Source organism: Ostrinia nubilalis, chromosome 17 (genome assembly GCF_963855985.1).
Source record: "Ostrinia nubilalis chromosome 17, ilOstNubi1.1, whole genome shotgun sequence".
In the NCBI taxonomy this organism is placed as follows: Eukaryota; Metazoa; Arthropoda; class Insecta; order Lepidoptera; family Crambidae; genus Ostrinia; species Ostrinia nubilalis.
Window position 1 is genome coordinate 166,950 of NC_087104.1, and position 24,699 is coordinate 191,648.

General features: G+C 38.4%; 3 protein-coding genes and 2 non-coding genes across 5 annotated transcripts in view; 2 read left to right on the forward strand and 3 right to left on the reverse strand.

Moving 5' to 3' along the window:
* LOC135079791 (guanine nucleotide-binding protein subunit beta-5) overlaps positions 1-24,699 on the forward strand; it is a 434,210-nt gene that overhangs the window by 139,420 nt on the left and 270,091 nt on the right. The window lies entirely within an intron of this gene.
* The window catches only part of LOC135079789 (solute carrier family 22 member 1-like), a 53,178-nt gene that overhangs the window by 25,296 nt on the left and 3,183 nt on the right, over positions 1-24,699 (reverse strand). The gene's annotated exons all lie outside the window — the stretch shown is intronic.
* LOC135080172 (uncharacterized) lies at positions 8,854-13,146 on the reverse strand. The gene is made up of 4 exons (XM_063974854.1): positions 12,878-13,146; positions 12,158-12,312; positions 9,669-11,512; positions 8,854-8,919 (listed from the first exon to the last, which is right to left on the reverse strand). The coding sequence occupies exons 1-4, from the start codon at positions 13,144-13,146 to the stop codon at positions 8,854-8,856; spliced, it is 2,334 nt and encodes a 777-aa protein (XP_063830924.1).
* On the forward strand, positions 18,889-18,960 carry Trnaw-cca (transfer RNA tryptophan (anticodon CCA)). The gene has a single exon. It is a non-coding gene; the product is annotated as a tRNA-Trp (tRNA).
* Trnaw-cca (transfer RNA tryptophan (anticodon CCA)) lies at positions 20,515-20,586 on the reverse strand. Its single transcript has one exon. It is a non-coding gene; the product is annotated as a tRNA-Trp (tRNA).

Consider the following 24,699-nt stretch of genomic DNA (forward strand, 5'->3'; position numbering starts at 1 on the left):
AGTTTGTGGGTAAATCTGTTAACTCCCCAATGCCCGTGAGCATTTATTTCCATTGCTCTGCTTTATTTAAATAACGCAGTTATTAATCGTCAACAAGATCAAGATCAAAACATTCAAAGCACGATAAGTGAAAGCTCTAGCAAGATTTGGTATCATAGATCATATATCGCGCTGCACCACGATTACGACAGACCACAACATAAAGGTGTGTCCCGGCTGTGGCATAGACAAGGGCCGGCGGAGGGCGTGGCCGCTGCGCCGGCGCGCGAATGGGACAAAGCGCCGCGCGTGACCTCATTGACCTTTGATTGTGCGCTAATTATCGCGCTTAATGAGGATCAGTACTGTTGTAGAAAATTCAATAAAACTAGTATCTACGTTAATCTTTAAGACATAAGAAAGATATATCTTTTTGAATTATCCAAATCGGACCATTACTTACGAAGATATTAAGTACTAAACATAAGCCGTTTTTGCCGCTAAAAGTCAACGTACGCAGGGCCGCGTGACGTCATTATATCCGAATCGAGCGCAGCCGGCGTACTATTGGGATGGAAAATATTTTTTTCCAGCTAAACTATCAGTTTTAGAAAAAAACTTTTAATAACATTTATTCATCAAAATAAAGTAACCTATCGACCAGTAATTTTAAAAATAAAAATTGTGAAAAATATTTATCGCTATGTCCAAAAACCACATTTTTATAGGATTCGATGGAATGCGGAGACGCGGTTGGGGCGAGTGTAACTTTATGATTGTTTGTATTAAACATAATAATACATAATATGAGTGCTAATACCCAGTTTCTGGCCTAGAGGGGGGGGGGGGGGGGGGGGGGGGGGGGGGGGGGGGGGGGGGGGATAAGTCAAACCCAGCTTATAGCCTGGGGGGAGGGGCAAGCCTTACCCAGCTTCTGGCCTTGGTAAGAGGGGGGGAGAGGCAAGTCATACCCAGTTTCTGGCCTGGGGGGAGGGGGGGTTAGTCATACCCAGCTTCTGGCCGAGGGGGAGTCATACCTAGCTTATGCTTATGGACTGGGGGGAGGGGCTAGCCTTACCCAGCTTCTGGCCTGGGGGGAGGGGGGGGGGTAAGTCATACCCAGCTTCTGGCCTAGGGGGAGTCATACCCAGCTTATGCTTATGGCCTGGGGGGAGGGGCAAGCCTTACCCAGCTTCTGGCCTGGGGGGAGGGGGAGGGGTCAAGTCATACCCAGTTTCTGGCCTGGGGGGGGGGTAAATCATACCCGACTTCTGGCCGAGGGGGAAGTCATGCCCAGCTTATGACCTGGGGAGAGGAGAGGGGCGGGGGAGTCATACCCAGCTTCTAGGCAAAGATTAAATAGATTTCCAGGAGGGAGCAGCTGGCCCGCCCATGGGAACGGCGAATAGATAGGTAGGTACGTAGGTTTAACTCAGAAAAACTAAATAACAGGTAGGTATTGCGTGTACATCGAAATGATCTTCATAGCAATGTCTTGTAGCCTAGGCAGAGTGTATCTGCCTCAGCTATACTTATATAAAAATGTATAAATATATAAATTAATATTTATACATTTTTATATTTTACTTGGACGATTTTATGACTCTTAACAACACTTATGAACACTTTATTTGAATAAATCGCTAAATATACCACTGCGGAGACCCTAATCGCGTCTCCGCGTTCCATTGAATCGTACGAGCGTATGGATTTTTTGCGATATTTTTCACAATTTCTATTTAAAAAAATTACATATCGGTAGCTTACTTTATTCTGATGAATAAATGTCATAACAAGTTTTTCTCTAAAACTGATAGTTTGGCTAGAAAAAAATATTTTCTATCCACGCAGTACGCCGGCAGCGTTCGGATCGGATATAGTGACGTCATCGGTCCCGCGCCGGGCGGTCAGTGAACTTTTTTAGTAATTTGGCCATAACTTCGTCAATTTTTGTCGTAGAACAAAAATTTTTGGACTGTATATTAAGGATTTCTTAGACCTATAAATCTGCATTCACAGCTAAAAATCGAAATGATCCTCATTCGCAAGTAATAGCCGTGTCTGCGAATCCTAGACTTGTAAATTATCTTATTGTTCTGTACTAGGAATATTAATGCTTTTGAAATTGCAGTTGTTTAGTTTTTTTTTTACAATAAGTGTAAAAATAAATTCCATTATTCTAAATTCTCCAAGACTTCATAATACTACCAATATATTTTCTTGATTTGCTCTATGTGTGTAGAGAGAGACTATAGTACTTTTCAGTGGGTTACAGTTATAAAATGAAACCAATGAAGACTCTTTTATGTAAAGGAAATAATAAGCAATTAGATATTAAATGAAAGCTTTAATTATGTTTCTGAGATACATCACAAATACTCGTCGTCATCACAAATTCACACACACTGCAACATATAGAGAGCGTTAAATTAAGGTTAATAAAGTCAGTGTTATGATCTTCCACGTTGTACCTTTTAATATTACAAATAATATTTCCGTCCTACAGTCGTACGGTTGAATGCGATGCAACTAAAGAAACATAATATGCAGTGACGTGTTACGTCGTACATTGCACTTAATGGCATTATCCGGGCGGCGCAGTGTCATAATAATGTCACACCTGCATTGACGTACTTCTGAGAAAAGCGAGTAAAAGCGGTAAGATATAGAAAGGGCTTACACGGGTCAAGATTAGCACAAGCGCGAACATATGATCGCTATAACAATAATGCTTTGATACTTGAGGGCCTCGTAGAATCAAAGCTATATTTAAAACTTACTGAATTAGGTCAAGTAGGTAGCTTTTCAATGTTTGTTTGATGACAACACTTATTTGGTGAATGAATGCAAATCATATTTTAATGAGGGCATTCTCTACCAGAAATATCCGCTAACATTCTCACCGGCATTATGCAATGTTTCTCGCGTAGTATTTGTATGAGAGTGAGTTAATGTGGGAATGTTTGCCCATTGTGGGGGATTAATTCATGCAATCGGAACACGTCATTGTGTGAGCTATTGTCATTTTATGTAGATCGACCGCGTTATTTCATTTGTGACATAATGGCCATTATGAATAAGTTTACTATAAATATGCCACTTCTGCTGACCTCATTTTGTTATATTAATGGGTGAGACTATTTTGTTACATTGTATTTTTCGCTCTTTGTTAGTATTGTGATGTTACTAACGATGATGATGATTGTAATTTTATTTTCCAACTCGAATAAATGCTTCTGAGGTAATGCCGACACGGCTTAACTTGAAATAACACGAATTTATGAATTAGTAACATTCAAGCCTTCCTCGAAAGTTTAGATTAGGTTCCGTTTTTTCAAACGAGCCTTCATCATTTTTGTGCTTTAAGGAGCCAATAAATTGTAGTTTCAGTCAAGTACATTAAATGGTGGAACCAACTTCCTCTTGTGTGTGATAACAATGGAAGGGACGAGAGGTAATACACAGTAGTTGAGAAAGTCATAAATCAATTGAGTAGTTCCGTGTAGTTGGTGCCGATACTTGTGTCGGGTCGCGTCGCCGCGGCTGCAGTTCCCAATGATAGAGTTTCGAGTGTCGGACGGACGCGACCGTCGCACTGCCGACCGCAGACGCGGCGCGAGCCAGGAGTTGTTGCGGATAGAAATAAATCAGCTCAGGTGTACATGTAAACTAGTTCCTAAACTTTAAAGCCGTGTGGTGACGGCAGAGTAGAATACTTTTGTCACCAACCCCTACTCTTGCTTCTTCTTCTTCTTCTTAGTTGTTCGCTCCTCTTACTCCATTTAATAGCATCGGCCCTGCAGGTCGTGTGTTACATTTCACCTCGCACCTTTCCGGTTTCCGCCGGGTTTTGTTTTGTTCGCTTTTGCGCTTCGCACAGTGAAAATTTTCGTATTAACACCACATAGCACGTATTTCGTATTCAATTCAGAAAAACACAGCGTCCTTTTCCGTATTGAGTAGGTGACTTTTTCTTTTTTTATTATTCTTTTCTTCTTTCTCTTTTTACGGTCCGAATCACACACAGGTCAGCAGTCCGAAGCCGCCCCACTTATGTATTATAGTTTTTTTATACCGTTAATTTTTTTATACCGTTTATATCGTTATACCGTTAATTATTTAATTCTATTCTCGTTATTTTATTTAGTGTACTTGGAACAATTGTGGAGTTTATTTTTATTAATATTTTGTAAATGTCATATTTTAGGTCTACCTTTATTTTGTTTTGTATTTGTTTAAATAAATTGATTTTTTATTGTAACTGCAGCGCCCTCTGTTGCGCGCTCTTTTGCCAGTCGTAAGAGGCGACTTAGGGACTACACATCAAACAGAGAACGGGCAGCAGCGCTCTCTGAAAAACATCAATCTTTTAAACTGCGATCCTGCCAAGCGTGGAGATTATGGCAAAACCCTCCACTATAGTGGAGGAGGCTCATCCAGCAGTGGACTGTAAAGGGCTGTTGATGATAAAACTTTAAAGAGCAACAGTAAGAGAATGGATTCGAGAGCCAAAGAGGATTTGTTCTCATATTTACACACACTATTATAGTTTGGTGTTAGATATGTTTATATTTGTATAGCAATTTTTATTAATTTTCTATGACGTTTGAGCAAGTAAGCTCTGGGTACAGATACAGATAATGGTCGTCAACAATATCCACCCATATCATATCGCATAATGTAGGTAATATAGGTACTTTGTACTGTTATAGGCACATTTCTGGCACGAGCTCATAAAAGAGATTGATAGACGATGTCTTGAGGTGATGAATATACTTAAGGTGATGAAAGATGAATACGAGGTGAGATAAGACGAGCTGAAATTATGCCAGATGAGGCGAAAATGATGGGATCCCACTGTTGGAATTCCGCTGAAAGTTTATGGCGCACATCGCGTTTGTCATCAGAGTGTGAATTGAATTGACCAACATCTGCGGCGGGCGGCGGTAATTGAAAACGTTTTAATGTTGGCCGCCGCAGCGCAGCGCTCGAACCTTTGTTTTACTTTAATAACATTTGAGTTTGCTGTTTGCAGTGAGGCTACTTTGACGCGTTAAATCGACACGCAATAGCATGGATAAATATTTTGACAATCTCCTGCTCAGGTATATCGCTCATCGAAAAAAAGTTACTACCTACTTACTGACGTCAATTTTAACTAACAAGATTTATTACTAAGTTTTCTGCGTAGAGTGTAGATAGACCTATAAGCTTCCTAATTAATGTAATAAACTCCTTGAATTGGCGAGGCGTCGCAGATAGTCTTCAAGAGATGCTATCGCGGCCTGACTGATAGGACGCCTTAGTAACATATGGCTACGTATGGTAACCAAATCCCCATAACGCGGGCCGCGTACGTGATGGTAACACTAAACGGGGACTTATGACTCGATAAATTACCCCATTCTTCCATATAGGGTTACTTTAAAGAGGACTCTTTTTGTTTTTGACTGGAATTCTAGACTCTACGTCGAAGCTTGGGCTTAAAGTTGCCATCTTTTGAATAATTTCTCATAAGATAAAAATAGGCAAGATAACATAAATAATACTCATAAGATATAGGTATAAATAAAAGTATTGTAACGTCTAATAGTAAGTATTAGTTTCTTTATTGCATTACTTTTAATTAATTCTAACATAATTACAGGTATTAAACGCGAAACACCGGGCAAAAAAGGTAATATTCATTATTGCCTAATAGCGTATCGCGAATACCTGTGATTAGGTTAGAATTAATTGAATTATACAACGCGAAACTTATACTAGTTTTACTTAGTAAAATATTAAATGCACCATTCATCTATGGATTCAATTTATTGTGTCTATATTTAATGTTTTTTGTATTCCGTTATAAAAAAACTACTCAAAACTAAGCTCAACTGTGTTTCGGCTGTGTTATCCATGATTATATTTGTATGGTGAACGGCAATCCACGCGAGTGAGTCCAGCACACACAGTGCCAGTGTGAATAATTATACATTGCTTCATTTTTGACTTGCAAATGATAACAAGATCCTAGGCGTATATTGCAAAACAACAACTCAAAAACCGAGACAAAAATAGCTCTATCTTTAGTTTAAGATCTAACTTTTTTTCCTGTCCAGTCAACGAGGTACTTATTCTTTGGCATGCCAACTGCCACACATCTTTACCAACGTTTCGTTTTGATATCTACCATATGCCTCATAAAATCCGAGTTAACTCGACACCATGTCTTTTACTGCAAAAAAATGTAGCTTATCCCAGTCTATGCAAGGTTTATATTTGAAGGGAGTGGTGGAATGTGAAACTCTCCGGGGGGTGACATTATTCAAGTAAATGCGTTTTGACAGTTTTATTCTTTCATATTAGAGGATGCTCAGTGCCAAGCACAATATCGTGACTGGCTCTGAATAGAAAGTGCATAATGCTCATACATATTTTAAACGTACCTATGTAGTTGAACGTGGTAAAATATGACGTGAAGGTTTGGAAATTTTTTACATCAGTGATTTTTGTACTAGATTTTAAAATTAATTTCCTTAATCGTAAGCTGCATTTTCATTATGTGGCGCTTTCTGGCCATAAAAAGTTCAGCAATCATTTAGATCAAATATTTTTCTTGGAATTTAAACTTTCGCATTCCATTTTATTTTTCTTTCTATTTTTCTTGCATTACACTCAATTTGCTAGATACGAAAAACTTTAATTAATTTCTAGCTCAAACAAAGGTTGTCTGGACGCGAATGCCGCATGGAATGAAGTTCAAACTAACCCGTTTTGAATAAATAAAATATTACTATTTTCTCAAAGAAATGTAGAGCATAAATGTAACTTTTTGTCTACTGCATTTATGTCATAACTGTTCATTGTGAGGTAAGCAGTCTCCGCAGTTTATCGCGGTCACATTACGAGTTCAGGCGGCAATATTAAAGATTTATCACTTGAGAGACTCCATTTAATTTGAATAGGGCGGTAAGTGCGAGCAGAGCCGGAGGGAAAGTGTTCCGAATAAAAATAACACTTGTCTCCATCGGAGACCGACTGAGCATTGTGAGTTCAAGATTTACATTACAGTTAACTTAGTCGCAAACAGCATTTAAGAAAAGTTGGCATTTTTATAGTTTTTTAATTGATATCGCCTCTTTATTTGTCGAGTTGAATATTCAGCTCTTAATAACGGTATTCAGAGCTAAACGTCTCTAAATGGAGCAAGTAATAAAGTTTCTAGACAGAATAAATAATAAGATCACTACTAGTTTGACCGCTTGAGCTGTACCGCTCCTGATAACAGTCTTTCTGTTTTTTTTCATGATGGTCGTCGGAATGCAAATAGCATATTTCGTGGTGGAGATCTGCGGTTAAATGACAAACCGGAGCGAACTGCTTTTCCTTCTATTTTTTTGTGATAGAGCATTTTTGAAGCGTGAGTTCTACCACGATGGGCTAACGAATCTTTCAAACGACTTTTACAGCCATTTATTGGAACTTGTTTAGAATTTATATAAATCACATAAATGATTTTGTTCAAATTGGGTTTTTGTGCAATTGTTTGCTGCAATGTAGTGTCATTGATACTGTTAGTATGATGACGCCTAAGTGTGTTTTTATTAGATTTTCGAATTAGAGCAAATAAAAAAGGACTGTATTTCAATGAATGTTTTAATGGCGACAAGCATAGATTAAAGAGCTACCACAGACATCTCTTTTTTTTTCTTTTTTGCCAAAGATAATAATAGCATGAACATTCCGCCCACCAAGAACTTAGTTCTTAAATAACACTTTTAAACTTAAATATTTAAATGCTTAATATATCAAATTTTACACAATAAGTTTGTCTTAATGTACCTACTTGATACATTTAGCACTGCTATAGGAACATATTTATGCTGTGAATAGATACTAATAACTTAATAATGAACTTAAGTAGGTTTTACAAATATGTAGTTACACAAAACTAAACCGTTAATCAGCATGAACAAAACCTATTTAGTAATTAAACAGAGCTTACTTACTGGACGCTTGAATATACCAGATTTACATTTGACAGATACAACTCTTGTAATGTTATCAGAACCAGGATGTTTTTGTATAATTTTACCTAATAGCCATTTAGCAGGCGGCATATTATCTTCCTTTAAGATTACAATATTACCTATTTCAGGTTCTTTATTTTGTGAATTCCACTTATATCTCTGATTAAGATTACCCAAATACTCTCTATACCACCTATTCCAGAAATGATTAACAATTCTTTGAGTCATCCTCCATCTATCTAAACCCTTATAATTACCATCGACTTCTTGATCAACAATATTTATTAATGGTTCGCCTATGAGAAAGTGGCCTGGTGTCAAAGGCAGGGGATCGTTAGGGTCATCACTAATTAAGCTTATGGGACGCGAATTTAGACAAGCCTCCACCTGTGCCAGGACCGTTGCCAGCTCTTCGTAGGTAAGTGTAGTGTTTCCAAGCATTTTACGCAGATGTGTTTTAGTGCTACGCACGCCCGCTTCCCACAACCCTCCAAAATTGGGTGAGTGCGGAGGTATAAAATGCCAATTTGTGCGCTCTAACACAAGCAGTTTTGCTATCTCTTCAGGAAGTGATGATTTGGCATTATTGAACATATCTTGTATTTCCTTGTCGGCGCCAACAAAATTAGTGCCGTTATCACTCCATAAGTCTTGACAATGGCCACGTCGTGCTGTGAAACGCCGAAAGGCCGCAATGAATGCCTTTGCGGTCAAGTCAGTGACGGCTTCCAAGTGTATGGCTTTAGTAGCCATGCACACAAAAAGACATCCATAGCCTTTATAGGATTTGGCTCCTCTACCTGGTGAAAATCTTATTTGTATTGGCCCAAAATAATCTACTCCTGTAGATTTAAAGGGTTTACTCGGTTTTAATCTTGACTCTGGAAGAAGACCCATCAATGGAGTGTTCTTCCTTGATGTATATCTCAAACAAGTCACACATTCTCTAAAGGTCTTTTTGACACGCTCTTTGGCTTGTATGATCCAGAACTTAGACCTTAAGAAATTAAGCGTAGCTTGCGGACCTCCGTGAGCAGTCTGATGATGCGCATCAACAATTAAAAGCTTGGTAAAATGACTTTTAGCAGGCATAATCATTGGATGTCGCGTATCATAACTTGCGTCTGAATGTGAGATGCGACCTGACACTCTTAAAATTCCCTTTTCATCCAAGAAAGGACATAAAGTGCGCAAAGGACTTTTCTTAGGTACACATCCTTTAGCTTTCAGGTGTTTTATTTCACTCTCAAATTCTATCTGTTGGACTTGTTTAACGCAGATCAATAATGTCTCTCTAAGTTCGTCAACTGTTATAAATTTCGGTAAGTTTAATCTCTCATCTCTTGGTATCTTAACTCTTCTACAGTATGACAGGACCTTTAGTAACCTCGATAAAGAAGAAAATCTCGACCAGATAAAGTCTTCTTCAATGTTGGTTGAAACAGTTAGAGCCTTAACTTTCTCTTCCTCGTGCGTGTCTTCAACTGATGTAGTATTCGTCTCAAGTTTACTCTTCGACAACCACTGCGGGCCCTGCCACCATAAAGGATGTGCAATGAGATCCCTCGGGGTCACACCTCGCGAGGCACAGTCTGCAGGGTTTGATTCTGTAGGTACGTGATTCCATTGTTCAACGTTCATTATATTTAGAATAGTGGACACCCGATTACTCACAAATGTAGTCCACCGAGATGCGCCTCCTCTCAGCCATGCGAGCACGATCGTGGAGTCTGTCCAGCCAAACAAATGCTCTTTGGGTATCTCCATAACCTGCGATACTTCCCATATGAGTTTGGTCGCCAAGGTAGCACCGCACAACTCCAGCCTCGGGATCGTGATTTCCTTCTCTATTGGGGCCACTTTGGTTTTTGCCGTTACCAGGTGAACATGAACATTGTTTGATTCATCGGTGACTCGTATGTAGACAGCAGCTGCGAAGGCTGATTTGGAAGCATCTGAAAACACGTGTAATTCCTGTTTAGAACCTGGTGTAGCGTTAAACCATCTTGGTATTTTCAGTTCCCTCAAATCTGCCAAGCTACTTCTATACTCCAACCATTCACTCAGGATGTCCTCAGGTAAGCTTTGATCCCACAATAGTCCTGATTTCCACAGTGTTTGTATAAATTTCTTGGCGTTAACAACGACTGGAGCAATCCAGCCCTCTGGGTCGTAAAGCTTTGCTACATCAGCTAACACTTTTCTTTTGGTAATCGGTTCCTTGGGATCTGGTAACTCCACTGTGTACACAAAATTGTCTGTTATTCTGCACCAACTCACTCCAAGGACCTTGATGGTCTTGTTCAATTTAATAGGTGTTACTTGCTTACCATTTTGCTCATTTTTATCTTGTATTTTCTCTACTATGTTTTCACAGTTACTATTCCATTTTTGAAGTTTGAATCCACCCAATTTCATTAACCTATTCATCTCATCGTATATTTGTAATGCCTCACTTTCTGTGTTTGCTCCAGTAATTAGATCGTCCATATAATAATCTGTCTTAGTTAATTTGGCTGCTAGCGGATACCTATCTTCCTCTAACTTGGCTAGGCTCTGTAAAGCTTTGACTGCCAGATACGGCGCGCATGCAGTACCAAACGTCAGGCGTAATAACTTGAAGTGTTGGATGGGTTCATTTGAAGTGAATCGCCATACAATTCTCTGAAAATCTGTATGCTCGTCCGCTACACAGATCATTCTATACATTTTGACGATATCCGCGATAAGACATATCTTATGGTTTCTCCATCTCATCAGAATATGTCTTAAATCTTGTTGCAATTTGGGACCAACAAGTAGGTCATCGTTGAGTGATACATTGTTGTCTCCTTTACTCGATGCGTTAAACACGATTCGTAGTTTTGTAGTCTCCTTATCTTCTCTTATCACGGCATGGTGAGGAAGATACACTGCCTTGTTATTCTCCAACTCATGTTCGTAAACCGGTCTCATATGATTTAAAGTCAAATACTCCTGAAACACTTTGTTGTATTCTTCTCTCAGCTTAGGATCTCTCGATAATTTTCTCTCTAATGACTCCAATCTTTTGATAGCAATCTCTTCAGAATGACCATATTTACTTTTAGGATCATCCGTTGCAAATGGCAATCTCACAACAAATCTTCCTTCCTCATCTCTCACTGTTGTTGCTTCAAATATCTTTTCACATAACTTTTCGCTCTCTGTCATTTCCTTTTGTATTGTATTAGGCTCATTCTCCATTTCCCAGAACTTCTTCAATAAGTCATCCTCCTCAATATGTATGTGCATGCTCGTAAAATTAGCTTGTGATGACTCACCGGGCTCTGGTGTCACTTTCCCTGATATTATCCATCCGAATACTGTGTTTTGCGCCATCAGGCTCCCTTCAGTCTGCTTGATTACTCCTTCCAGTATTATTTCACTATAAACGTCTGCTCCAAGTAAGACCTCTATCTTCCCTGGCGTTGCATAGGTGGGGTCAGCCAATGGTAGGTTATCAATATCTGACCACGATGGTGTGCTGAGTTGTGTAGCTGGAAGCAAAGATGTTAAGGAATGTAACACATATGCATTTACTTGGATAACACGTTGTGGATTATGCCGTGACACAAAGTGAAGTGAAACTGAGTGTTTAATTCTAAAAGAACCATCCCCCAACCCTGACACCCAACCACTTACAGGTTTACGTGATAAACCGAGTAACTGTACTGTGGCCTCAGTTACAAAAGAAGCCTGAGACCCCTGATCAAGTAAAGCTCTTACAGTATGTTTACAATTAGTTGAACTAAATACCTTAACTTTAGCTGTTGCTAACAGGACACAGGTTGGCTGAAGTTTGCCTCTAGAAAATGCTGTAGTAATATGGGTACCACCTGATGATGTACTCGTTCTCTCACGTTGGTAATCTCTAGATGTCACTGTGGCTCCATCTCTCTCGTTCGCTGCAGTAGTTTGCTGATTTGAATCTCTGTTCTCTCTCTCATAATGTAGGGTAGTATGGTGACGACGTCCGCATCTCTTGCAGCTCGTTGAAAGACGACACTTCGCGACGGAATGTGTAGGTGATAAGCAATTGAAGCATAGCTTGTTACTTTGCACAAAATCTTGTCTTTTGTTGGGTGTTAACAATCCATATTCTTTGCACTGATTAAGGAAATGGTTTTCTTGACACATTTTACATTTGTTCTCAATAGAAGCATGAAAAGCTTTAGGCTTAGCAGCTGGTGTGGTGCGTGCTGGTGTGGTGCGTGTCACATTTGTATCAATCATCTCTAAAGACCTGAATCTGCTCTCTAAATATTCTCGTAATTGTTCCCAGGTCGGTAGCTCATCACTGTTTACGGAATTCATATGTTGTTCCCAATGTTTGATTGATTCAGTGTCTAGCTTTGACACTACTAAAAACACTATAATCGCATCCCATTCACTCGTGCTAACACCTATGTTATCCAACGACTTCAAACATGTTGATGTAGTATCCAGCAATTGTTTAATCAAATTAGCTGACTCATTATTCAGTTTTTTCACTGAAAATAAATTTCTCAACACTGCATTACTTATGTATCTCTTATTGTTATAGCGTCTCATCAGCTGTTTCCAAGCTTCCTCGTAGTTCGCATCTGTAGTAGAAAAGTTACTCAATAGGTTTTGTGCTTCACCCGATAAATTACTCTTCAAATAATGAAGTTTTTCTAATATGTTTATTTTGATGTATTAATGATGAGAACATGTCAAAAAATGTTTGCCACTCTTCATACTTTCCACTAAATGTCGGTAATGTAATACGAGGTAGTTTTAAGTCGCATTGACCAAGATTTTGGGTAACCACTGGTGTTGTCGTTGTTTTCTGTGTAGACGTTAGTAATGATTGTAGATTCTCTCGCAACAACGCCTTATACTGAATGTATAGTTCCTCGAAATTTTCATATTTATCTTCAATGAAGTACGGGTGGTTGCGGTCCGTCAAAGTTTCGGACACTATTGCCTTATGACCTTCCTTGAAGCTATAGTATAAACTCTCTAGCGATTCCAGTCTAGCTTCCAAATATGGTCTTTTTAACCTATCTCTAGGTGATTTCTTGAAATTTGTTTCCGCTTTCACCAAATTGTTTTTGCACTCATCTTGTAATGCGAACAACACTTTTAGTTTTCCAGAGTCTTTCGCCATCTTGAAATTGCAACAACCAAACGTAGGAGGTTAAAGTTTACTGTGAATTGCAATGCTCGCTCAATATTGTATGATTGTAATTGCCAAGTTCACAACACATTAGAAACCCAGTTTGTATAGTAATCGTTCGTATTGTAGATAATTCGCACTGATAACTGAACTTGCAAAAACCGGCAGCCGAGAGTTCTTTGCATTCCAATGCACACCACATGCGCAGTTTATTGTTCACATAAATTGTTCACTCAAAAACTCGGCCCACCGCTCGAAACACACTTTTTCTTGTAGTTCGGCTCGTATCCGGCTCGATTTGGACCAAATGTTAGTATGATGACGCCTAAGTGTGTTTTTATTAGATTTTCGAATTAGAGCAAATAAAAAAGGACTGTATTTCAATGAATGTTTTAATGGCGACAAGCATAGATTAAAGAGCTACCACAGACATCTCTTTTTTTTTCTTTTTTGCCAAAGATAATAATAGCATGAACAGATACAACATTTTTAATTTTGATGGTCCTCCTTCCGTAAAGTGTTACATTTATCCTTCCTTCTGATGTAATGATTGTAATTCCTTATAACTTAGTTGCTTGAAGTGTAAGAGCCTAGTTTATACATCTCGCGGCCGATAAATCCGCGCTCGATAGCGTCGGCTGCTTTACGGGCGATGGCGTCGCGATTGCGCGCGCGCCTGACAGCGCTCGGCGCGGTGCCATTGAACTAGCTGAAAAATACGAGCTTTCATGGAAAATTGAGAACGGTAGATGCTTTCTAAATCGTATTTTGCACGAAGTTCATCTTTCACCTAACCGTTTTCGAGGATAGACGACCTTTATCACGACATTGTAGGTTGGGCATAATTATTCCAAATTATTTTTCTCAGTGTACTAAGCTTTTTCGAAGGAAAAATCCACTTTTCTGGGCATCTAATCGTCCCGGCGTCGTCATCATCATGTGATCTTATAAGTTTTATTTTACATAGGTAATTAAATAATTATTTCCCGGTATAGCTTATAATAAGTAGATACTCCTTTCTCGACCGTTTCAAAAAACCGTTTTACGCCCAGTTGCGGCATAATCACACTGTTGAAATTACCGCTGTCCTGTAAAGACATGTGTTTTGGTTGTAAAGCAACATTTACATTGTAAATCGACACTTACACCCTTCCGCTGCAAGTTCCCAACATTCGATAAAAACGTGCACCCGAGCAGTGGCGAGTGGACGACAATGTTGCGAAGGACCTGTACCTCTAGCATGAACAACTTTCGTCTTCCAATCGTTTGCGTATTCGACAAAATTCGACACTCAACCTTCGAATTAAACGATAATGTGACAATTTTGATTCTGAATTAAGTTTCTTTACGACACGTTCACAAGGGAGCTGTTGTAGTTTTCGTACTAAATCTTTTGATGACGATTCGAATACGCAAACGATTCGAACTCGAAAGTTTTTCGTGCTAGCCGTACTGCAATCCGACTCCTGTCGCTGCGCCGGCGCATGCGACCGCGGCTGGATTACGACACAGCAAAGCGACTAACTTACAAGGTACAATACAACGAGATAGTACTTAATAAGGATTTAAACTTTGATATTTTTGTATTGTCTACAGGTTCAGTTATTGCAGGAAACTCTACATCAGCTAGAATGTTTTCTAGAGAAATAGTTGCGATCTTTCGCAAAGCCACAACGGGTGGTCAGTTTCTTATTACATCCTCTGTCCGACATTTTGTTTTAACGAGCCCTTATCGGTAATTTATCTATAAATGACATAATTTATTGCGTTTCAGCGCGAAGTGAAGTGATTGTCTTTTTTGTGTCTGCCTGCGTATGACATGCTGGAATGTCGCACTGAATTAAGATAAAAGAATGCGGGCTTTAAATACCTAGTTTGTTTTGCTTAAATTGTCTTGTTACAAATTAAGTCTTATTTTAAAACTTCTTAATATTTTATTTAAAATTTTAAACCTAAAAAGGCCATTTCTCATTAGCATGTTCATAAAATTATGTGAGTCTTGTTTCTGTGTTCATATTCTACATGCTAATTTACTTTTGCAATTTGCAAAATGCATGTAAGAGAAATGTTTTATGATCGTTCGGTTTACTCTGACTGAATGGAAGGCGTGAAACTAGTTAATAGTACACATTTTATTATAATACAACTCACACTCCATTTTAAGTGCTGGCATTAATCACAAAGATTTATTCATAATAATTATTTCAACTTTAATTATACATATTATTACCTGCAATATCGTTATCTTATGTAAGTGCTAACTACTCGCACCATACAAATCACAGACCGTGCATAGAGTACTATGGTCGATGGTTGATGGATGTTGATGATGGGGGATGGGGATCATTTAGGTAATTGTGGCGGAATAAATAAAAATATGTAATAGCAAAAATAAAGTTGTTTGCCCATACCAAATGATAGATTGCCACAAAGATCAGGCTGCAGTCTAGCACTCATGATATTGTACAGTAAGAAATCCACATGGCTTACAAAGCACCACTGGCAAGCGCGCATCCAAGTATTCCTGAACAATACTGTATATGTTAAGATATTCTGCGTTTTCTCAAAATGAAATGTAAGACAGTAAAAAGTATAAATCAGTAGCAGTGTTGTACTGGAGGGGAAGCCTAATGTTTATGAACCCGGGCCCGGTCGCCGGCGGCGCTGCTGCTCCGTAACGCGCGAGGGTAACAATGTGTGTTGAGAAATAAATCTGAGACGTTACACTTGGTGATGTAGGTACGAAGCATACTTATTTTAGGATGGAAATATTAGAAAATGTCAGATTTAAGAAGGGAAATCTTTGCTTTGGAACTTTCGTGAGTAAACTCGTAAGAGATAAGATAATCATTTATTGTCTTTTCTGTGTAAGTACATAAAAGTAAAATAAAATTATAAGTCTAGATATTTTCTCAGTTCCATGGTCGTAATGTAAGACCTACACTATTCCATAGATAATCGAAGTTTACTGTAGTTATGAGTTTACTTCGAATTTGTAGAAAAACACTTGCTGTTAATTAATAATGCCCATTCATCTGTGTTTAATTTTATAATATCTCTGTCTCTAGGAATGAATTGTCAGAATATATCTCTTCCAGCAATAAGCTCGCTTATCCGCCCTGGGGGCGCGAAGACTTATTTGTTGGGCTATAGAATTAGCGATTCCATTGTAAAATATTTTTACTGTTCAAAAAGATACAGGACATTCTTGATTTTTGTCATCCTTTACAAATACAGTCTCCATAGTTTTAAAAATAATTGATAAGATAATTAGGTGTAAAATTACAATTTATTTAACCTTCTGGTTTATTATCCGCCTGTAGATCATTCAGTAGATAAGCCATACGAGTAACACATACAGTCGTTAAAAACATAAAACATTTTTTTTGCCATATCTATCGAATTGCAACAGACAAATAATGAAGATTGATACGAAAATAAATATGTAGGTGAAGAAAACTTGTCAGCCAATTTCGTGGCCGGCCGCCCGCCCACCACTTGTAGCCGCGGCCGCGGGCGGGCGGCGTAACGTGCGTCATAGAGGAATGACGCGGCCCGGCTCGTAACGTCGTAACGCGCGGATTTACGACAGACGGAGTGGAGGAACTCGCGCGTTTAGGAACTGTCGACTCGATTATCACTTGCAGGGGAATAAGTAATGCTTTGGCAGCTGAAATGAATGGAAAAATCATAAGCTACGAGTGTTTACGAATTTATGTTACTTATTTGGTTGTAGTTATTATTAACATTGAATTGTCAATTTAATCAAATTGATTACCATTCTACGTGCTCTTACGTAATGACATTCTGGTATATAATACTAGTGGCCGCCCACGACTTCGTATGCGTGGATCCCGTTTTACCCCCGGGTTGAATTTTGCAAAATCCCGTCTTAGTGAGCACCTACGTTCTAAAAGAAACCATGCAAAATTTGAGACTCCTAGCACTTGTAGTTTCTAAGATTTCGTGATGAGTGAGTCAGTCAATCAGTGACCTTTCGGTTTTATAGATGTAGATTATAGAGCCACTTTTAATGAAGTCTTAATAATAGCCTACACTTCAAACACCAATAAAGTTTATTGGTTCAGCTTGGAACGCATTTACGGCGCATAGTTTTCGACGCGTGTGAGTTATAGTTACAGTTGCATCGGTCATAACCCGCCGATCGTCAAACAATGCGTCTGATTAAACAGCTGCTCAGCCGATAAAGTTTACTGCCACTTAGCGTTTAATGCGCGCCCCAGCTGAATAGAGCTGCTTTCATTAAACAGTAGGCGATTTAGAGAAGGATAAACAAAGTAGCTTATAGACAATGACCTATCTTTAACGCATCGAATAACTGATGGTACGAGTACTGAGAAGTGCGAAATGGTTCGTTCGTTCGTTCGTTTCTGCCAAATGACGTCCACCTCCTCCAAGGTTTTCCACAATGCACGGTCTTGCGCTGCCCACATCCAGGCTCTTCCCGCGACCTTTACCAGATCGTCGGTCCACCTAGTAGGAGGCCTGCCCACGCTACGTCTTCCAGCCCGATGGTTATATAAATTAAATAATGAAGAGTTCTTAGGACTCACTCTTAGTACTTATGAATTGTTTACACATAGAGTTTAACGTGTAAACGTAGGTAGAGCAACGGTGCCTTATTGCGCTTTAGCGACCAATGCATAATTTCACTACATATTTCAATAACCACATAAGCTTATACGGTGTGTGAATAAATGGTTTCCTAGCGATATAATAACATATCATGTTATTATGTCACGACCTTAAAGAAGCCCAAGTTAACAGTAAGACAACCCAGGACTGAGCCGCCTGGAGACGCATGACGCGGAGGGCCGACCCCAAATAAAATGGGAATGGGCCAGGCAAAGTAGTAGTATAATAACATATCATGTCAATCATGCTAACATTAGGTGCAACATATTACCAGCACCCCATTTTCGAGAGGCTCACGATTTACGCGGAAAAAATGCGGATTTAAGTATCTCGGGCCTTAAATAGATCTCTTTTGTTCAGAAGTTTCTCGACTAACTTTAAAAGGAGCTAAACTGTCAAATCAGCATCTAAAAGACGATAATATCTCAACGAGACGTATTACGGCCAAAGCCGCGGTAATGATATTAGTCTAGGACACGGTTCGGGCGGGGCGCCGCGGGCTCACACATAAAAAATGGGACTTCCCGTTTAAACGAAAAAGTTAGGGGAGGGCGATATTCAAGGGAAGACTTATGACAACTTGAATATTTTTAGCTGGAGCGACCCTGAGTTATATGAAACTTTTTGTGAAATTGCTTTAATAACCGCCATTTTACACTAAAATGCCTCCAAAGTTAAGGTGTGGCTGACAATTTTAACACTTAACTCCTTACACCAGCTTCATTGGTGCAGTGTATGTAGGTCAATACTTTATGCATAGAAACATGTTTGTTAGAACAAATAAAATAATACATCATATAAATATACTGTTACATTGAATGTAACTGAAACAATAGACCACGGTGTTGTTATTTTGCAAAAAAAATATGCAGTATGATAAGCTGTCTGTACTAATACATTTAATAAATAACGTTTGAATTACGTGACCTTGTACTAGATTATTTAATATCTGCAACGAGTGTATCAGAAAATCAGTTATCTGCATGGGAGTGAAGGGCAGCGTTCCAACATACGTCACTAGATGACGTCAGTTGCCCGTGCTGTCTACTAACAGATAATTTCGCCCGCTTAGTCATCGACTCCGTGGCGCAACGGTAGCGCGTCTGACTCCAGATCAGAAGGTTGCGTGTTCAAATCACGTCGGGGTCATTGAGATCGAAGGATTGGAACGTTTTGTATTTGTTATTTTTTATTTCTCTATTACGTGTACTCTTAAAACCACGAAATAATTAGCAGTTTATTTATAAGTTGCATATTCTTTAAATTACAGGAAAAACAGGAACGAATATTTAAAAAAATATGAGTAATTAATTTAATGAATATTTAAGTCTTGGCAACAGTTATTCGCGGCAGGTTTACCATTTGTAAGCTTTTAGTCAAACGTCAGAATTTGCCACTAGCGTTGCGATAGTGAGGCATTTTGAAAAATGAAAATATTACATTTTTATTTAAATATGTACACCAAAAAGTATTGTATTTATAAGTTTGTACTAGTATTTAGAAGCGTAAATCGTTTGCTATCGAATTGAAAATGTAGACATAGATATAACTTTAAAAAAAAAACCGACTTCAAATGCGTGAACACAAAAAAACTAAAAATTAAAAAAAAGTTCTGTCCTTGGGGTTGAAATATTTTCTTCAAATTCGCATGAATGATAATACCTATTCAACAAAAAAATAATCGTTCAAATTGGTTCATAATCGGCGGAGATATTGCGTATAAAAAGTTCATCCCCAATTTTCCACCCTTGGGGGTGAAATATTTTCTTCAAATTCACATGAAACCACCCTTTTGATAATACCTATTGAACAAAAAAATAATCGTTCAAATTGATTTATAATCGGCGGAGATATTGCGTATAAAAAAGTTCATCCCCAATTTTCCACCCTTGGGGGTTGTTTTTTCTATTATTAAATTTAAATGGGACCACCCTTAAGGTATTACCTATACGCCGAAAAAAGATTTGTTCAAATCGGTTCATAATTGGCGGAGTTATCGCGTAACAAACATAGAAAAAAAAACATACGGGTCGAATTGAGAACCTCCTCCTTTTTTGAAGTCGGTTGAAAATAACGATTAACTGAGCTTAACTTGGGGAACTCCTGCCTAAATTATCGCTGTTCTGTTATAATTAATGATTAATTATTATACGAATTTGTCGAACAGAGTTGCAGTTTGAACGAGTCTTGCATCGACTCCGTGGCGTCTGACTCCAGATCAGAAGGTTGCGTGTTCAAATCACGTCGGGGTCAGGTTACCATTTGTTTTACAACCCGGTGGTCTTACCACGTCTTTGAGTAGCCACAGCCACACCTATGGTTTTCTTCAGAGCTGCCAGAACACATTTTAAAATGGTGTTATGCTCATTGCTCAATGCTCAAACTTCACTTCAAATTACTTTGAAGTTTTACATTTAATATTCATTTTTATTCCTAATTGAATCGCTATGTGCGAGTTGGTTCAATATTTAATGTATTGTATGTACTACACAACTTGTAAGTGAATCCAATTTTTCAAAATGGCAAAACGAAACAAAAAGTCAAAATATCAACTGCTTCCCTGTTCCGTTTAAAATAATATGGTGGGGGGATTAATTAAATAATTTCTATGTAAAAATACTCATTCATCTTATAGTCTGGATAGTGATTGACATTGGTAGAGTCGTTTTTGCAGTACCAACCAAAAAAACAAAAGTAGTGAATTGACCCCGACGTGATTTGAACACGCAACCTTCTGATCTGGAGTCAGACGCGCTACCGTTGCGCCACGGAGTCGTTGAGGGTCGTCGTCAAAACGACATTCAGTTTGACAAATGCATTAAGATCCGGTAATTAATCAATACCTATAGCGATAACCAAATGACAACAATCATTAAGCGATTAGTTGAAATACTCGTAATTATAAAATTATCTATTTAAGGCGATTAGAGTCCTCAATGACCTTGGGCGTTTGACCTTCACGCCGCGAGCAACACCCGCGTACCCCGCACCAAAAACTCCGATTTGACACCGATCAAAAATACACGGGCATAGGTAGATACAGAATAGAAGCTCTTTCTTCATACATTACTGCCTATTATTTTAAACTTAAATTGATGAACCTTGATGTCGGTGTCATTTAACTCAGGCGTAAAGGTATTTAATAAAAATAACAAAATCCATGAACATTTTGTACGGGATAAAATTTTATTTTATTTTTCGTAAATTTTCTAATGCTTTTGTCGGTTCAGTCGTTCTCGAAATTTGAACAAACCCGACTTTATTACAAGCTTTTATTTAGCTTGCAATTTATGATGTATGTATGTAGGTAACTACATAAATGTTTGTTCGGGTGGAATCTTGCAAGCTGAATTAGTTAGACCAACTTCCTGACGACAACTAGGCTAGATGACAAAATTTCAATTATTTGTCCGTCAGACAGATAATTAGAAAATATTAGACTCATATTTTTTATTTTCTTTCATAATTAAATAATAACAGTGCTACATCGAGTTGAAATGGCGCGATACGCCACGCTTGAGTAGAAGTTTTACTCAAATGTGACGTCACGCGAGATTTCAACTCAATATAATACTGTAATTATTCGATAATGGAAAAAATTAAAAAAATATGAGTCTAATATTTTCTAATTACACTAGTTTACAAGGTTTTTTACCCAGAGATGAAACTGATATGTATCGTTAGAGTTATTAACCCTTACTTAAAAAGTGAACTTAGAAAAAATTTAGGACGTCAAATTTTGTGAATATTGATTATATTAATTTTTATCATATTTATACATTTATCTCTAAAAACAACCAAAAATGAGTCGTGTTACTCCTACTTTTATACTAATTAGTATCAGTTTCCCTTATTATAGACCAACAGCAATCCGCTAACATATTTTTAACCCAAATTCCTTGGTATCTTTCCTCAAAAACCTTCAAATCCTGGTGAAACCTTTCGCCATGCTTAACACTCACGCTTCCCAGGTTCTCAGGAAAAAAATTGAGGTGAGAATGTAAAAAATGAATTTTTAACGACTTATTCACACCCATTCTTTGGTAATTCCTCAATAATTAGGAAACAATTTCTGCATAATTCTCAGATAAATTTATAGTTTCCCAGGAAACTTTTCAGTACTACTTTAAATGAATACCAAGCATCTTTCCCTTACTGGAATTACGGGTAATGACGGCTAAAGAACTCCTTCAGATTGCAGCACAGGTTTTGTGACTGATGCAACATCAGGATATTGTATGTTCTTGGTTTTTGTTGTTAAAACCTGTAGTTTCAGTGAGACAGAAGTAACAGTCATTAGTGTGATTTGTTGGTTCTCTCCATAACATTGGGGTGCCGAATTCTTTTTCCTGCAGCCTAGTGCAATAATGTACTTCTCAAATTTTCGCACACTACACCAGGAACCCATTTTTTATCAGGTTTGTTACCGAGATTAGAAAGTAATAGATAGGCCCGTTTTACGGTCTTAGTGATTGGTTTCTTTTTTTTTTTGACAATATAATTTGACCACAAACATAGCAAAAGTTATTTGGGCTTAATTTACACTGCCTTGGTGATATTTTAAAACAAGTGAAAATGTTAAAATAATACTTAAACGCAATTAAAATAAAGCAGAAACTCCGACACGGCTAACAAGACAGCTTACTTAGGTTAATGTGGATTTCTCAAAAACTAGACGTGATAAAAATATGAGACATATATTTTTGTAATAAGGGGGCTGGTAGAAAACACATCCAATATAAATTATCTTTGGGTAAAAGAAAATCTTTTTTTTTGTAAACTAGTGTTATCTGTCTGACGGACTAAATAGAATTTCGATTTCATTACCCAGTCATCATCCCTATTGGAACGCATTAGTACCTAGTATTGTCTATGGCCTAAAAAAGCAAATGTTTCTGCTTTTGTCTATTGTCATTCTCTCTGTGTCACTTATGAAGAATAAACTGAAAATGTATTTGTCTTTTTATTAGAAATCCTTCATCAATTGATTGAGTTAAAATTTCGGATATACATGTAATGAGGATCATTTCGATTTTTAGCTGTGAATGCAGATTTATAGGGCTAAGAAATCCTTAATACACAGTCCAAAAATTTTTGTTCTACGACAAAAATTGACGAAGTTATGGCCAAATTACTAAAAAAGTTCACTGACCGCCCGGCGCGAAGACGATGACGTCACTATATCCGATCCGAACGCTGCCGGCGTACTGCGTGGATAGAAAATATTTTTTTCTAGCTAAACTATCAGTTCTAGAGAAAAACTTGTAATGACATTTATTCATCAGAATAAAGTAAGCTATCGATAGGTAATTTTTAAAAATAGAAATTGTGAAAAATAACGCAAAAAATCCATACGCTCATACGATTCAATGGAACGCAGAGACGCGATTGGGGTCTCCGCGGTGGTATATTTGGTGATTTATTCAAATAAAGTGTTCATAAGTGTTGTTAGAGTCATATCTTCGTCCAAGTAAAATATAAAAATGTATAAGTTTTAATTTATTTATTTCTAATAATACGGTATAGCTGAGGCAGATACACTCTGCCTAGGCTTCAAGACATTGCTATGAAGATCATTTCAATGTACACGCAATACCTACCTGTTATTTAGTTTTTCTGAGTTAAACCTACGTACCTACCTATCTATTCGCCGTTCCCATGGGCGGGCCAGCTGCTGCAGGAAAGGACAGCTGCTCCCTCCTGGAAATCTATTTAATCTTAGCCTAGAAGCTGGGTATGACTTGACCCCCTCCCCCTCCTCTCCGCAGGTCATAAGCTGGGCATGGCTTGCCCCTCCCCCCAGGCCATAAGCATAAGCTGGATATGACTCCCCTTCGGCCAGAAGCTGGGTATGACACCCCCCCCCATGACAGAAATGCCAGAAACTGGGTATGACTTGACCCCCCCCCTCCCCCCAGGCCAGAAGCTGGGTAAGGCTAGCCCCTCCCCCCAGCCCATAAGCATAAGCTAGGTATGACTCCCCCTCGGCCAGAAGCTGGGTACGACTTACCCCCCAGGCCAGAAACTGGGTATGACTTGCCTCTCCCCCCCTCCCACCAAGGCCAGAAGCTGGGTAAGGCTTGCCCCTCCCCCCAGGCTATAAGCTGGGTATGACTTATCCCCCCCCCCCCCCCAGGCCAGAAACTGGGTATTAGCATCATATTATGTATTATTATGTTCAATACAAACAATCATTAAGTTACACTCACCCCAACCGCGTCTCCGCATTGCATCGAATCCTATGAAAATGTGATTTTTGGACATAGCGATGCTTATTTTTCACAATTTTTATTTTTAAAAATTACTGGTCGATAGGTTACTTTATTTTGATGAATAAATGTTATTAAAAGTTTTTTTCTAAAACTGATAGTTTAGCTGGAAAAAAATATTTTCTATCCCAATAGTACGCCGGCTGCGCTCGATTCGGATATAGTGACGTCACGCGGCCCTGCGTACGTTGACTTTTAGCGGCAAAAACGGCCTATGTTTATTATTTAATATCTTCGTAAGTAATGGTCCGATTTGGATAATTCAAAAAGATGTATCTTTCTTATGTCTTAAAGATTAACTTAGATACTAGTTTTATTGCATTTTCTACAACAGTACTGATCCTCATTCGGGTGACAATGCAATATTGTGATGACATGGAGCTGATCTGATGGTAGAGCTGGAATGCCAGTGGCCCCATAGCAACTCCGGGATTAAACGATTCCGTCGAGTTTAGGCTCGTTTGATTTGTATTTATTTATTATTATACCTAAATAATTTCATTACAATTTTCTAAAAATGCACAAAAACTTAAAAATCTTGAAAACGGTGATATTTTTACTGGGGTCAAAATTGGACGTTAGGGAGACCATGGGCGAGGCCTATCGATGGTTGAAGGGT

Excerpts from the sequence above, each read along its gene's own strand:
- LOC135080172 (XM_063974854.1), bottom strand. The coding sequence starts at position 13,146 with ATGGCGAAAGACTCTGGAAAACTAAAAGTGTTGTTCGCATTACAAGAT. Across the intron at positions 11,513-12,157 it reads TGCTTCTATTGAGAACAAAT|CTACACAACTCAGCACACCA; the intron begins GTAAAATGTGTC and ends CTTTGCTTCCAG. Across the intron at positions 8,920-9,668 it reads CATCTCGGTGGACTACATTT|ATATACATCAAGGAAGAACA; the intron begins GTGAGTAATCGG and ends GACTTGTTTGAG.